This window comes from Lepidochelys olivacea, assembly GCF_965140295.1.
Source record: "Lepidochelys olivacea isolate rLepOli2 genome assembly, chromosome: 5".
In the NCBI taxonomy this organism is placed as follows: Eukaryota; Metazoa; Chordata; order Testudines; family Cheloniidae; genus Lepidochelys; species Lepidochelys olivacea.
Genome location: NC_140415.1, coordinates 2,761,214 through 2,776,693, shown reverse-complemented (window position 1 = coordinate 2,776,693; position 15,480 = coordinate 2,761,214). Strand labels below are relative to the sequence as shown.

The following is a 15,480-nucleotide window of genomic DNA, read 5'->3' as shown; positions in this document are numbered from 1 at the left end:
TCCGGGGCAGGTGGTAAACTGGTAGGCCCCCTTTCCTGGGTCGTCTGCCCCTCGTCCAGCTGGGTCCCTACCCAGTTAACCCTGGGTAGGTTGGGTCTGCTCAGTTTGTCCCTGAGCCCGGGGCACTGGGTCCGTACGTGGCCTCTCTGGCCACAGTGATAGCAGCTCAGGTCACGTTGGTCCCCTCGAGCGGGTCGGACGGTCTTGACGCCAGGCGTTCCCCGTGGGAGGGGGTTCTCCCTATTTCCCCGCTGGGAGGCCCCCTGGTGACTCTCTCTCTGCATCGGGGGGGGCCTGTTCTTCTGGGACTCCTCCCTGCTACCCCCTGACCGACTGTTCACAAACTCGTCGGCCAGCTGCCCTGCGTGCTGGGGGTTCTCGAGCTTTTTGTCCACCAGCCACAGCCTCAGGTCGGAAGGGCACTGTTCATACAGTTGCTCCAGTACGATTAGGTCCAGCAGGTCCTCTTTAGCTCGGGCCCCAGCTGTCCACTTGCGGGCATACCCCTGCATCCGGTTGGCCAGTTGTAGGTAGGTGACCTCAGGCGTTTTACGCTGACTCCGGAACCTTCTCCGGTACATCTCGGGGGTCAGCCCAAACTCACGGAGTCGGGCCTGTTTGAACAGTTCATAGTCCCCTGCCTCCGGCCCTTTCATCCGGCTGTACACCTCCACGGCTTTGGGGTCCAGTAAGGGGGTGAGGAGCTGGAGCCTGTCTGCAGGGTCAACCCTGTGCATCTCGCAGGCATTCTCAAAGGCCGTCAGGAAGCTATCTATGTCCTCCCCCTCCTTCCGCTGGGCCAGGAAGCACTTATCAAAGTTCCTTGCAGTCTTGGGTCCCCCCGCACTCACCGCAGCCGCAGCCGGGGCCCCACTACTCCTCAGCCTGGCCAGCTCCAGTTCATGCTGTCTTTGTTTCTCCTTCTCCTGACGCTCCCTCTCCTTCTCCTGACGCTCATGTTGACGTTGTTTTTCATGATCCTCCAGCTCCCTCATTTTCATCTCCCTCTCCCATTCCAGCCGCCTCCGCTCCAGGGATGGGGAGCTCCGCCGGGAGGATCCCCTGCTGGGTGCCGGGGTCAGGGTGCCCTCGGTATTCGCCGGGCTTCCCCCAACCCCTCCCCCGGACATAGGTAGGAAGGGTCTCGGGATGCCCTCAGCAGCAGTCTGACCCCTCCCAGCCCGGTCAGGCCCCAGGGCCCACGCTGTGTCTGCCGGGCGGCTTCCCTCAGGGACAGGGATCGGGTCATCCAAGCGATCCCTCTCCTCCAGCTGGGCAATCAGCTGTTCCTTGGTGGACCTCCCGATGCGCAGCCCCCTCTGCCTGCACAGCTCCACCAGGTCGCTCTTCAGGCGTTTAGCGTACATCTCCCTGCTGGCCCCTCGCAGGCCGGGCAGCTTCCCACGGTTTCCAGGAAAAGCCCCTCGTGTGCCAGTCCTTCTCGAGGTCACCACCTCTTTGCCAGGGTCGAGCTGCAGATTCCTCCGCCCCTGGGACCGCTCGCTGCAATCCCCCGGGGGACCCTGTTACTGCAAAAGTCTTTCTCTCTGGTCACACATTCCCAGGGGTTAACCGCCCCCCGAAACCGTCTCTCTCTGAATCTTCAGCACGCCTGGTCCCCGTCAATTCCCCTTCGTTTTACTGCTCCCCAGTCACTTACTGCAGGAAGCGCCGTTCACGGGGTGCAGTAGATCCCACCGCTGCCACCAGTTGTCACGGAGTGTGGGGGAGTCCAGGCCCTGCACCCCTCTTCCTGGGATCCACTGAGACTCTCAGCCAGCCAGTAAAACAGAAGGTTTATTGGACAACAGGAACACAGTCCAAAAACAGAGCTTGTGGGTACAACCAGGACCCCTCAATCACGTCCTTCTGGGGGAGCAGGGAGCTTAGACCCCAGCCCTGGGGTTCCCTGTGTTCCTCTCCCCAGCCCCAAACTGAAACTAAACTCACCCAGCAGGTTCCCTGCTGCAGCCTCTGTTCACATTCCTGGGCAGAGGTGTTACCTCCCCCTCCCCCTCCTGGCTCAGGTGACAGGTTCTCAGGTCTCCCATCCCCAGGGCACATTCCCAGGTCAACACTCCCCCCTCCCTGCTGAGTCACATCGTCACACCACTCAAGAAAGATCTTGGAGTCACTGCGGATACTTCTCTGAAAATATCCACTCGATGTGCAGCGGCCATCAAAAAAGGGAACAGAATGTTGGGAATCATTGGGAAAGGGACAGAGAATAAGACAGAAAATATCATGTTGCCTCTCTATAAATCCATGGTACACCCACACCTTGAATACTGCATGTGGATCTGGTCGCCCCATCTCAAAAAAGATCTATTGGAATTGGAAAAGGTTCAGAAAAGGGCAACAAAAATTATTAGGGGTACGGAACGGCTGCCATATGAGGAGAGATTAATCAGACCGGGACTATACAGTTTGGAAAAGAGACGACTATGGGGGGGATGTGATAGAGATCTATAAAATCATGACTGGTGTGGAGAAAATAAATAAGGAAGTGTTATTTACTCCTTCTCATAACGCAAGAACTAGGGGTCACCCAATGAAATGAATAGGCAGCTGGTTTAAAACAAAAAAAAGGAAGTATTTCTTCGCACAACGTACAGTCAACCTGTGGAACTCATTGCCAGGGGATGTTGTGAAGGCCAAAAGTATAACTGGGCTCATAAAAGAACTAGATAAGTGCATGGTGAACAGGTCTATCAATGGCTATTAGCCAAGATGGTCAGGGATGCAACCCCATGCTCTGGGTGTCTGTAAACGTCGGGACTGCCAGAAGCTGGGAATGGATGACAGGGGATGAATCACTCAAAATTGTCTTGTTCTGTTCATTCCCTCTGAGGCCAGCACTGGCCACTGTCAGCAGACAGGATACTGGGCTAGCTGGCCCATTGGTCTGATCCAGTGTGGCTGTTCATATTTTCGAGTGGCTGGTCCACAAAAGAGGATAAGAGCCTACTAATGCAGGCACCCAAGGAACTTCTCCTTTTGCTCCAGCCCTAGAGGCTCATACCTTCCCATGCTAAGAGAGAGTCCCAGATTTGAACCCCTCAGTCCGCCCGAGAGGGGTAGATTATATGGAGGCCCCATCACTAGATCAGCCTCCCCCTTTGTACATCAGGCTGAGACAGTGGCCGTCCCAGCTGAGGTGTGGTCTCCTCTCCCCACACCAATCACCAGGATGGGGCTGAATTCCCACCGCCCCGGCCTGGGATAGCTGGAGAGGGACCTGCCCAGGACATCCCTCAGTGTTGCCTGGGGCTGGCATGGCTATGATGAACCCAACCCCTTGGCTTGTGTCCCTGTGCCTGAGGGGAGCTTTGCCCCCCTGCAGCCTCTCCAGCCATGCCCAGGAGCTCCAGCCAGCCCCCCTGTCCTCCTCCATTCTCTCCCTCCTGCAGAATTCCCTGCTACGGCTACTGACAGCCAAGGAGCGGGAGCGGGCGCGAGCCACCTTCCTGCCCCTCAACCAGGACGGCCAGGGGCTGATCAGTGAGGGCGAGTGCCGGAAAGCCCAGCACACGTGGTTTCGGAAGCACCAGAAGGAGGCCCCGTCCTGCAATGTCAGGTAACGGGGCCGGGCTGCCCAGGGGGAGAACCCTTCCCCACACATGCTACGGACGAACCCCAGAGCCGGGGGAGCACCAGGAGGCCCAAACTCCTGGGGTTAGTTAGCGGGGCGATTCTACCCGGAACCCCTGCCCTGTGTCTTCCCAGCGTCAGCCAGACCCCCCGGCCCTCCCCCCGCATCCCCCCAAGCAACAGCTCCCACTTCCCTCTGCGTCCCCCCATCTCCCTCCCAGCTGCCTGAGATTGGCATGGGGAGCCCCCCCATCTCCCCTCACACCCCTGACGCCACGTGCCCAGCGTGTGGGGCAGAGCTGCAGCGCAGCCGGCCCTGGCAACGCACGTTCGTCATAAGGCTACCCCAGGGCGCCGGTGGCTTCCCAGCCCAGCTCCTGTGGCCCAGGGGCACGTCTGCAAAGGCGGGAAATGCCCTTTCTCCTCCGCAGCATCAGCCACGTGGGGCCCATGTCGGAGAGCAGCCCAGCCAGCAGTGGCAGCAGCCAGAGCCAGGAGAAGACCCTGCTGGGCACAGAGCAGGAGGAATCCAGGTGAGTGGGGCGGGGCGTGGAGGGAAGGTGGGTCCTGCCGCAGGAGTCTCCAGGCCCATGGCCACAGCCTCCGTTCAGCTCTGCTCGGCGCAGGCTAGCCGGGCTCCCCCACATCCCAGTGCAGCTTGTCCGGAGGGCCCCCCCCCACTGCTGGGGGGGTGGGGTGTTAAAGGGGTATCATAGCAGGGTGGGGCTGGAAGGGTCCTGCAGAGCTCATCTAGGCCAGCCCCCTGCCAAGTAAACCTGGACCCCCCTTGGTGGGGGTTTGTCCTGCCTGGCCTTAAAAACCTCCAGAGATGGGGATCCTACCACCTCCCTTGGGAGCCTGCTCCAGAGCTTAACAACCTGAGCGTTAGAAAGCTTTTCCTAAGAGCCAACCAGCCGCTCCCTTGCTGCAGACTACGTCCTGTCACCATTGATCTCTGTCCCCTTTAGAACAGCCCTTGACACAGCCGAGGGCTGTTATCCGGTGGGTCGCCCATAGCCTGCTTTTCTCAGGACTAAACAGTACGAGCCTGTTTCACAACTACCTCACCCCGTTGCCTGGTGTTCACCTGGCACCCACTCTAACGCCCCCAGCCTTTGCTGCAGTCCGACCACCCAGCGAGTCCCCTTGTACACTGGAGTTTTCCTTCCTAAGCATAGTGCTGGCGAGAAACCGGTGTGCCAGCATGGGCTGCTGGAGGTGCCATCTGCCGGGTCAGACTGAGCTGGTACCTCCTTGTGGTCAGTAGTAATTGCAGCTCGTTTCCCCAGTCGACCAGTGTCCTTGCCCCCATTTTGCACATGGGGAAAGTCTAGTGACTTGCCCAAAGTCACCCAGTAGGCGAGGAGCAGAGCCAGGACTAGAACTCCGGTCTCCAGAGTCCCACCCTAGTGCTCTATACACAGGCCCACACAGAGCCTCCGGTGCCTTTTTGCAAGAGTGGTGACATTTTCCAGGAAAACTTGTCTTCAGCAGCTTTCCTGGAATCCACAGAAAGGAGCAGCTTAATCAAGATGGCCTTCTTCGACAGTGGTTTGAGCATTAGCCTGCTAAACCTAGGGTTGTGAGTTCAATCCCTGAGGGGGCCATTTAGGGATCTGGGGCAAAAATTGGGGATTGGTCCTGCTTTGAGCAGGGGGTTGGACTAGATGAGCTCCTGAGGTCCCTTCCAACCCTGATATTCTATGATTCTATGACAGCTAGAGCAGGGCTGCACCCGTCAGCCCGGAGCGTCATGCTGATGGTCTCCCATCACAGCCAGCAGCAAACAGATGTATTGCTACCCCCCAGAGGTGGCTGCATTTCTGTAGTGGGGGGTGGTGGTGAGGGGAGTGATCCCTTTATATTCAGTCTGGAAAGCAGCTGGAGCGTCTCCAGGGTAATGAAAAGCACTATAGATATATGAGACAGACAGTGTAATTATCTCCCCCACCCCCACCCCCCCCAGTCCATGCGTCTGGAGAAAATGTTCTGTCTCCTATTAAAATCACTAGGTGGTTGAGGAAATTCACCCAGATGGGAAATCACCTCGGTAAGCTGGAGCTCCATGTATTTCATGGCGTTCAGTCCACGCAGAAAGGGCCAGCTTCATCGCTGAAGTTAACGGCGTCCCATCAGTGCAAAGCTGCAGGGACAGAGGGCTGAGCGGGGCTCTCTGTCTGCCAGACGCCTCGGCTTCTCCGCCCCGGGAAGGATCGTGTGATGGCGTCCCTTTCCCAGGCGGGCGGGAGCACTCTGGTTAAAGCACCCAGGCGTGGGTGTGTTTGGGAGCCCGGCTCGTTAGCAGAATCCTCCCAGGGGACAGATATCTGCTGGCAAGTGAATACATTTTGAAATGGAATAGTCCGCAAATCCTCTCTTCCTTTTCGTTCTCCTGCCCAGGAAAGAGGGAGCCGGGGCTAGTGGTTAGAGCAGGGGACTGAGCGTCAGGATTCCTGGTTTCTAGTCCTCTGTCACCGACGCACTGTGTGACCCAAGGCCCTTCCCCTCCCTGTGCCTCAGTTTCCCACCTGTACAAATGGTGCTGCCCTGTCTCCTGGGGGTGTGGGACGGCTCATTCACGTTTGTGAGGTGCTAAGTATTGTTAACTTAAGATCAGGATCCTCCATTTCCACAGTCACAGCACAGGCACAGACCCCTAAAGCCGCTCCGCGGCTGCTGCCGGACAAACCCCGGACTTCGGGGTCGGGCCCTGAAAGGTCGGAGCATGACGCAGCAGGTGGGCGGGCAGAAGACGCTGGAGCTGTGCCAAGCGCTGCAGAAACCAGCTGCTGGGCTGGAAAACGTGCTACTCTGTGCCCCTGCCACCTGTCGGCCCCCCCCATTGCCGGCTCCACTGCCCTGGCTGCTACGCAGGCCGGGAATCACGGGGAGGCCCCAGAGCGCTACCCTCTGAGCTCCTGTGTGCAGCTGCTTAGGGCGGGAGTGCCCCAACCCCCAGGGCCAGGAGCCTGCCAGCTGCACCGCGACTCGACTCGGAGACAAACACTGAGAAGCACTGAAGGCCCTGCAGGCACAAGGCTGGCGTTCCCATAATCACTCAGACATGTGCTAAGGGAAGGGTGTTTTACTGGGCAGGCAGGGAAGGGGAAGGTTGCCGATACCCTAGGTACCGAGGTTTGAACAGGTACGGTGCAAGGTGAGCAATAGCAGTTCTTGGTTGGGTCTGGGGGGCAGCCCACTCGAGGGTCATGGGTGGCTCTTCCATGCCTGGGCTGCCCTCTCCAGTCCAGGCTCTCGTCCAGCAAATAGGCGCGTGCAGGCTCCCAGGCCAGGATCACTTAGCAGTGTATCTAATCAGGATCCCTCTGCCCTGGCTCCCTGCCAGCTGCCACACAGACCTGCACCCAGCTGTGATGTCCGGCCGTCACAGCCTTCCATCCAGGACTCTCCATCCAATTCCTGGGGGGTCCTCTCTGCAGCTCCTGGCTTGCCAGGTGGCTGCTGCTTCCCCTAGGTGCCCAGTCAGATCCTGGTTCAGGGTCTTTCATAGGGTTTCTGTGTCCCCTTACCTGGCCAGAAGGAAGGGGATGTGCAATGGGGCGGGGCTGATGGGAAATGTAGACCCCTGCTTAGCAGGTCCATCATGCCAGGCTCTGGTGAGGGGACCCTGTCTCCCCAGTGGTCCCTACAAAGGCAGAGCCCCTCATGCCCCGATGGAGCACGGCATGCTGGGCTCTGTAGGGCCCATGGGCTTGCTGCTCCGTGGCCAGGCTGGGCTGGCCAGGAGCTGCCGCGTAGCACAGATGGGCTGGGCTGGGCTGGGGGACTAACTTGAAGGGGAAAGGAGTCCAGGAGAGCTGGCTGTATTTCAAGGAATCCCTGTTGAGGTTACAGGGACAAACCATCCCAATGAGTCGAAAGAATAGTAAATATGGCAGGCGACCAGCTTGGCTTAATGGTGAAATCCTAGCGGATCTTAAACATAAAAAAGAAGCTTACGAGAAGTGGAAGGTTGGACATATGACCAGGGAAGAGTATAAAAATATTGCTCGGGCATGTAGGAATGAAATCAGGAGGGCCAAATCGCACCTGGAGCTGCAGCTAGCAAGAGATGTCAAGAGTAACAAGAAGGGTTTCTTCAGGTATGTTGGCAACAAGAAGAAAGCCAAGGAAAGTGTGGGCCCCTTACTGAATGAGGGAGGCAACCTAGTGACAGAGGATGTGGAAAAAGCTAATGTACTCAATGCTTTTTTTGCCTCTGTTTTCACTAACAAGGTCAGCTCCCAGACTGCTGCGCTGGGCATCACAAACTGGGAAAGAGATGGCTAGCCCTCTGTGGAGATAGAGGTGGTTAGGGACTATTTAGAAAAGCTGGACGTGCACAAGTCCATGGGGCTGGATGCCCTGCATCCGAGAGTGCTGAAGGAATTGGCGGCTGTGATTGCAGAGCCATTGGCCATTATCTTTGAAAACTCGTGGCGAACCAGGGAAGTCCCGGGTGACTGGAAAAAGGCTAATGTAGTGCCAATCTTTAAAAAAGGGAAGAAGGAGGATCCTGGGAACTACAGGCTAGTCAGCCTCACCTCAGTCCCTGGAAAAATCATGGAGCAGGTCCTCAAAGAATCAATCCTGAAGCACTTGCATGAGAGGAAAGTGATCAGGAACAGCCAGCATGGATTCACCAAGGGAAGGTCATGCCTGACTAATCTAATCGCCTTCTATGATGAGATTACTGGTTCTGTGGATGAAGGGAAAGCAGTGGATGTATTGTTTCTTGACTTTAGCAAAGCTTTTGACACGGTCTCCCACAGTATTCTTGTCAGCAAGTTAAGGAAGTATGGGCTGGATGAATGCACTATAAGGTGGGTAGAAAGCTGGCTAGATTGTCGGGCTCAACGGGTAGTGATCAATGGCTCCATGTCTAGTTGGCAGCCGGTATCAAGTGGAGTGCCCCAAGGGTCGGTCCTGGGGCCGGTTTTGTTCAATATCTTCATAAATGATCTGGAGGATGGTGTGGATTGCACTCTCAGCAAATTTGCGGATGATACTAAACTGGGAGGAGTGGTAGATACGCTGGAGGGGAGGGATAGGATACAGAAGGACCTAGACAAATTGGAGGATTGGGCCAAAAGAAATCTGATGAGGTTCAATAAGGATAAGTGCAGGGTCCTGCACTTAGGACGGAAGAACCCAATGCACAGCTACAGACTAGGGACCGAATGGCTAGGCAGCAGTTCTGCGGAAAAGGACCTAGGGGTGACAGTGGACGAGAAGCTGGATATGAGTCAGCAGTGTGCCCTTGTTGCCAAGAAGGCCAATGGCATTTTGGGATGTATAAGTAGGGGCATAGCAAGCAGATCGAGGGACGTGATCGTTCCCCTCTATTCGACATTGGTGAGGCCTCATCTGGAGTACTGTGTCCAGTTTTGGGCCCCACACTACAAGAAGGATGTGGATAAATTGGAGAGAGTCCAGCGAAGGGCAACAAAAATGATTAGGGGTCTGGAACACATGAGTTATGAGGAGAGGCTGAGGGAGCTGGGATTGTTTAGCCTGCAGAAGAGAAGAATGAGGGGGGATTTGATAGCTGCTTTCAACTACCTGAAAGGGGGTTCCAAAGAGGATGGCTCTAGACTGTTCTCAATGGTAGCAGATGACAGAACGAGGAGTAATGGTCTCAAGTTGCAGTGGGGGAGGTTTAGATTGGATATTAGGAAAAACTTTTTCACTAAGAGGGTGGTGAAACACTGGAATGCGTTACCTAGGGAGGTGGTAGAATCTCCTTCCTTAGAGGTTTTTAAGGTCAGGCTTGACAAAGCCCTGGCTGGGATGATTTAGTTGGGGATTGGCCCTGCTTCGAGCAGGGGGTTGGACTAGATGACCTTCTGGGGTCCCTTCCAACCCTGATATTCTATGATTCTATGTGGCCCCCACACTAAGCCCCCTCCGCTCTCCCCAGCAGGCTTGTCGACTGGCCGACCTTCCTGAAAGAGAACGTCATCTACATCCTCGCCGCCCGCCCCAACAGCGCCGCCATCCACCTGAAGCCGCTGGCATAGCCGCTGCCCGGGACAGGGGCCGGGCGAGGGCTCCCAACCTGGACAATGCATGAGCGGGCGGGAGGCCGGATGCACGGAGCCCAGTCCTAGCCATTGTGTTCTGTATTCGCCGAGCTTGCAGCTGAAGGAGCTGACAGTCTGCTTCACCCGCCAGAAGGGCGCTCCAGCCTGCTGCCCCATCTCCCATGGGCCTCAGGTAGCCACACCCGGCTCCCCTCCCTCACCACGGCCCAGCAGACTTCGGATGGGTGGAGCGAGGCCCCAAACCCCGCACCACGCCCAGCCACACCCCCAGCTCAGTAGAGTTCTGGTTTCTGATTGGCTGAGAGGGAGCTGCCCCCCCCCACACACCCCCACGAAATTCGGCAGACTTCTGATTAGTGGAGAGAGGACTGAACACAAACAGTCCAGCACCATTCTGGCTTCTGATTGGCAGAGAAAGCCCATGCAAGCCCCCACTTACGCGGCTGGACGGTTCCCAGAGTCGAGGTAGCCCTGTGCCGTCGCGGCAGGTTGGCGGACCCCGGTGGCTGTGGACTAACGAGGCCCCTGCTGGCCCAGCAATGGCACGGGCGTGCCCGGTGGAGAGCAGAGGGAGGTGTGTTGGCTGAGCCGGGGCAGCAAGGCCTGCGGGGCTGCCCTGCCGCTGGCAAGCTGGGCCGGGCACCGTCCCAGCTTCTCCCCTGCTCTCTGGGACCCGCCCCCAGACACACGCCATCCGCTTTCACCAAAGGCTCTCAGGGCTGGTCCCCAGCGGCCAGGGCAGTGTTACCCTCTCCGCTCTGCACGGTGGCTCTCGACACCCATATTCCAGCCTCCCTGTGTGAGCAGATCTCCGGCTGGGAGAGCAGCCTGCCGGGGAGCTGGGCATGGAGCAAGAGCTGAACGCCATGAGACCCCAGCTAGGACATGGCATACCGGGCCTGGGTCACCCCTCACCACCACCACCAGATCAGCAGTGTGACCGCCGCCACGGAGCTGCTCCTGGTTCACACCCGTCTCCTGGAGAAGAGTCAGACCCTGGTCTCTGTCCGAGCGACAGTCCTGCCCTGGCCGAGAGGGCTGGGTGGGGGGCAGGGTGGATTCGGGGCAGAGCGGCTCCGTGTCCCCAGGAGCGGGCATGTGGGGAACTGCTTTCCTCAGGCTGGGAAATACCCGGCCCACCGCTGCGGCTGCATAAACGAGCCACAGAGAACTCCCTTTGAGCAGCTCCACCTCCCGGGTCAGGCGCCAGGCGCTGCTCTGCCAGCCAGGAGGCCCATCAGGACAATCCTGAGAGCTGGGCGGTGTGTCGGCTGCTTGTCACGGGGCCGGCTTCCCCTCTCGCTCCCATCAGTGTCAGCTCCAGTGAAGTGAGTCGGGTTCACTGCGGTGGGGGGGGAGGAGGATCAGGCCCCCTGTGTTTATGGAACGAGGACGTGGCCGGAGTTGTCGAAGCGTTGCTGCGAACGTAACCTGGGCCTCCCCCCGGGATGTCTTTCTAGAAGACGCTTGCTAGCTCACTCACCAGTACTGGGCTGGATGCAGGCGTCATGGGGCGGGGTTAGGCAGGAGGGCAGGCTGGAGGATCACAGTGGTCCCTTCTGGCCTTGCCATGCGTGAAGAAGGGAGACGAGTTTCTTGTATTTCTTAGTCCTCTCAAAGTTGTCAGGCGCCAGCTACCTGCCTTGACTACACAGCATCGCATGTCTGCGAATTCCGAGCCCTCCGCCAGACTTTATGGAATCCGTAGCCACCCGTGACTTCACAGCCATAAGCCAGGATAGAAGTCATGCCCTCCTGCTCCAAAAGCACCGGCCAGTGCCCGGAGTCAAAGAAGAATCTTCTTTTACTGTTAGCCGTACAGGAGCTGTGACACACAGCTGAGCAGTTCCAGTTCCACCTACCGGGGGCAATGGTGACACACGTGCACTAGCTTTGCACATCTTTCACAGGCACAGTGCTAGCAGCCCCCATTGGCACTCGGGACCCGATAGCTGTTCATAACAGTGCCTCCTGTTCCCTACAAAGGGAAGCCAGTATTGCACCATGATGCAAGATCAGCAAACTCGTCTGAGACACTATCAGGAGGGACCAGATTTCCACCCCACCCAGCTTACCCACCACAGAACACGGCCACAGGGACCAGCTACCTTCCCCTTGAACGCAAAGGCGCAGCCTGCCCAGAATGCAGTGCCTTGACCCAACCCAAGCAGAGGGTGCTTGGTTGGAGACAGAGCATTGCATGCTGGCATCTGTAGTCTCCGCGCCTACGTATTCACTAGGAAGGTGGCCATGGACTCCACCAGCTACTTGACCCACAGATCCCCCACCCCCAAAGCCTATAAAAGGGCCTGGATCAGCTTATGGCAGTGCATCAGGGGAGCTAGGAACCAGCCTGCATTCACGATGTCTAAAGCCGGTACAGAAGCTTCCAGAGTAACAGCCGTGTTAGTCTGTATTCGCAAAAAGAAAAGGAGGACTTGTGGCACCTTAGAGACTAACCAATTTATTCGAGCAGAAGCTGAGAGCCTGAGAGAGGAGATCCATGGGGAGCAACAAGAGGTCACTGGATCCCTTAGCCTCCGGCAAGGGCAGGGATCAGAATCAGCAGGCTTGGGCCTCTCCAGGAGCAGTTCTGGGCAGAACTGAGGTTTGCTCTTGTGCTGTTTCTTCGGGCAGGGAAAGCAGAAGGTGTGAGGCTCCCACAGCAAGAGCTCTCCTGTGTAGACAGAGGCTCCGTGAGCTGCGCCGAGAACAGCAGAGAGGGCCTCCCCCCTCGGTGGGCTCTGCCTCTCATTAATAAGCACTTGGCCATCCCCAGAGCCAGCTGCATATGAGCTGAGCGGCTGCAGCAAATGCTGGCTCAGCTAAGGGGAGAGGGAAATCGGTCACAGTTCAACCTAGCGGAGATAAAATGGCTACATCAGGCATGGCCTGCTTCCTGGCCAGGCCCAGCCACCGCCGGAAATAAAGTCCTTCCTGACAGCTCTGCCTGGAGCACCACAGGACTCAGGAGGGAATTTCCACCCATGGGGCATTGTCACGTGTCGGGGGGTCACTTCGGAAGCACCCGATTGCCGCCCTTGCCACAGGCAGGATCCAAGACTTGCCGGAGGCAGGATCCAACTGTCTGATCCAGTGTGGCAAATGCTTTCGCTTTCGCTTTGCTAGATCGTCCAGTGGGCCTGGCTTGGGAAGGCTGAAAGGAGAGGACACAGCGCCAGAGATTGCTGGAGGAATCAATCCCATTGTGACGGGAGGGCCTAGGTGCAACCCCACCCCAGCGACAATGAGTCCATGGTCAGTGGGGTCGCTCTGGCACAATGAGTCATGTCTGGCCAGTGGGGTTGCTCTGTCTCCTGGGAAGCAGCTCATGGATGACCGCTCACTCCAGATCTTGCAGCTCTCCGTTCTTGGGGGTTCACTGGCCAATTAGCTTTGTTTCAAGTATATTCGGAGCACAACAGCTGTTGGCTTCTCAGGGACCTGCCCAGACCATCGTCCTGTTTTTAGAAGGAAGCCTGCCCTGCTGCCTGCAACGCCCTCTCCTGCTCCATCCCCGTCCATACACTATAGACTATAACCTTCCTCGTTACAGGCTTGCCCGAGTCACCGTCTCAGCAGCCCTGCCCCGTGTCCACTGGGATGGTGAATGTAACCTGGGGCCACACAGGGTGTGCGTGGGGTGGGCCCGGCGTGGGGAGAGGCTGAAGGGTTGCTGCTGCTGAACGTAAAAGATTCAAGTGCACAGGAGTGACCCAAACAGGAGCCCAACCATGCTGTCTATCTAGGGGATTCCTCTGGCGCCTCTCGTCCTGGTGCGTGGGCACAGACGGCGTGGAGCAACACGCCCAGACTTTGTCACCACACGACTGTTGGCACCTTGCAAACAGCTGGCGAGCTGCACCAACCATGCCTAACCCGGAGCAGATTGTGCCCACCCGTACGGCCCCAGAGGAGGTGCAGGTGAGGAGACGACAGGCCCCAGCCCACAGTGCCCCCCAGATCAAGGTGGAGCACAACATCCTGGGACCCACAGTCTCCACGCGCCACAGCCCTGCGTCGGAAAGGAGTGGAGCCGCGGGCTGCATTGCAATGCACCCTCGGTCACGTTCGGCCCGTGGGCGTCCCAGGCACGGACCGCGATGCTGAGCCAAGGCCGCTCCCCTACCGGTCCTGCTTGTGAAAGCCGTCCCTCCGTGGGGCAGCCCATTTAACGGTGGCAGAGAGTTAGGGCCATGGAACTGCCCCAACAGACACCACCCGGGACACGGCCTGGCGAGAAGCCACGAGAGGCAGCTGTACGTCCGAGCCGGCCCTGCTCTCACACACGCGTCAGCCCCCAGCGGTGCCTTTCCTCCCCAGGGCAGTCGGGAGCAGCGCTCGCAGTGGGTCCGAGGCTCTCAGGCAGCTCTCGCAGCCGGTGTGCCAGGGACGAGCTGCACGTCCGAGCCGGCCCTGCTCTCACACACGCGTCAGCCCCCAGCGGTGCCTTTCCTCCCCGGGGCAGTCGGGAGCAGCGCTCGCAGTGGGTCCGAGGCTCTCAGGCAGCTCTCGCAGCCGGTGTGCCAGGGACGAGCGCTCCTCGTACTCGCACTCCAGGGCTGGCACATCGCCGAGCGCACGTCAGGATTGAAATGAGGGCAGCAGGAGAGCGCATTTACGAGGCAGGGATAATATACGGGGGGTTCCCTCCAAGAGGCCCACTGCTGAGTTAATGGGCCAGAGGAGACACGGGCAAAGGAAAGCTCAGGGACCCGGGGGCAGGTAGTTTCCTGGATCTTTCTGCTTGAGCCCAGGAGATAACCAAATGGGGAGCTATCCCCATGCACCCAGGGGATTTAGACATGTTCTCTGTTGATATGAGGGCAGTCCTGCATCTGTACCCTCTGCGCCGCTCTGACGCCCTCAGCCTGCTTCTCTCTGGCTGGTGACCCAGGGTGATGCTCCAGCCCTGGGCACTGAAGGCTGCCCTTCGTTTGCGGGAAATGGAGCTGCGTGCAGCCTCCACCTTTAACAGAGGCCCGACCTGCGGAGACTACGTGCCCCAACATGCCTTGCAGCCTGTGCACGGCTGGGAAGTGTCGTCTCTGGGGGCCTGTGGTGGTGAGCCCCACGGGCTGGCTGGGGACACAGGTCTCGCTTGGCTCGCTGGGTAAGAAGTGCATGGGTTACACCCAGCCAGCCAGGCCGCGTGGAGGCCAGGGTCGGGGGGGCAGAGCCAGTCAGTTACCCAAATTCCCACACCCCATGTGGCAGCTGGGGGGCACTGGACAGGTAAAGGGGCCCGTTCCCCTGCGCCTTGTGTGGAGCCCGACCCTTCTGCCTGGGCTGCATTTTACCCCCGCTTTGCGCAGGTGCCAATGGCTGCAGCGGGAGCGGGGAGCATGGGGGAGTCAGCCCCCCAGGTTTGCTGAGACAGCCCCATGGCCTGCTGTCAGTGGGACCGGGGCAACGGCTGGTCATTGGGAGGTGCCGCGAGGCGTGAGAAGGGCTGTGCAGCGAGATGTGTTCATTAAACAGCTGTGTCCAACCTCGATAGATCTGTTGGTCTTTGGATTTCGGTATCGCTCGGTCACCAGCAGCTCTGGGGAGTTCCTAAGGGCGGTAACCCCGAGGGGCTGCTGCAATGATGCAGGGGTCCAGTGACCGTGGCTGGTGCACCCTGGGCCCGCGGCGCCTGGTGAGTCCGTATCCCAGTTGCTGAGATGGGAACTTCACGCAGTGGCCCATTCTGTCCTTGGACGCTGTGGCTGCCCTCGAGTGCCAATGGCTTGTGAGGTGACTCCCGGTTCCCTCGCTCCAGAGAGGCCATGAGCAGCCCATCCTCAGTGCCTCCCCTCAGCACTAGCCAGGGCAGGCCCAGACCCCCTGGGCCGAGCTCCCT

At 58.5% G+C, this 15,480-nt stretch overlaps 1 protein-coding gene across 4 annotated transcripts in view; it reads left to right on the top strand.

Annotated features, from left to right (window-relative positions):
- The window catches only part of PHF24 (PHD finger protein 24), a 45,795-nt gene extending 30,665 nt beyond the window's left edge, over positions 1 to 15,130 (top strand). For 2 of the 4 annotated variants that reach the window (XM_084628806.1, XM_084628805.1), the window contains 3 exons: positions 3,411 to 3,577; positions 4,023 to 4,124; positions 5,604 to 5,915. In XM_084628806.1, coding sequence (XP_084484932.1) covers positions 3,411 to 3,577; positions 4,023 to 4,124; positions 5,604 to 5,754 — 420 coding nt within the window. In that variant the 3' untranslated portion in view covers positions 5,755 to 5,915. Of the gene's footprint in view, positions 1 to 3,410; positions 3,578 to 4,022; positions 4,125 to 5,603; positions 5,916 to 9,511 lie in introns of those variants that run through there. The other 2 variants (XM_084628808.1, XM_084628807.1) reach the window with 2 other exon arrangements.
- Positions 15,131 to 15,480: the final 350 nt, after the last annotated feature.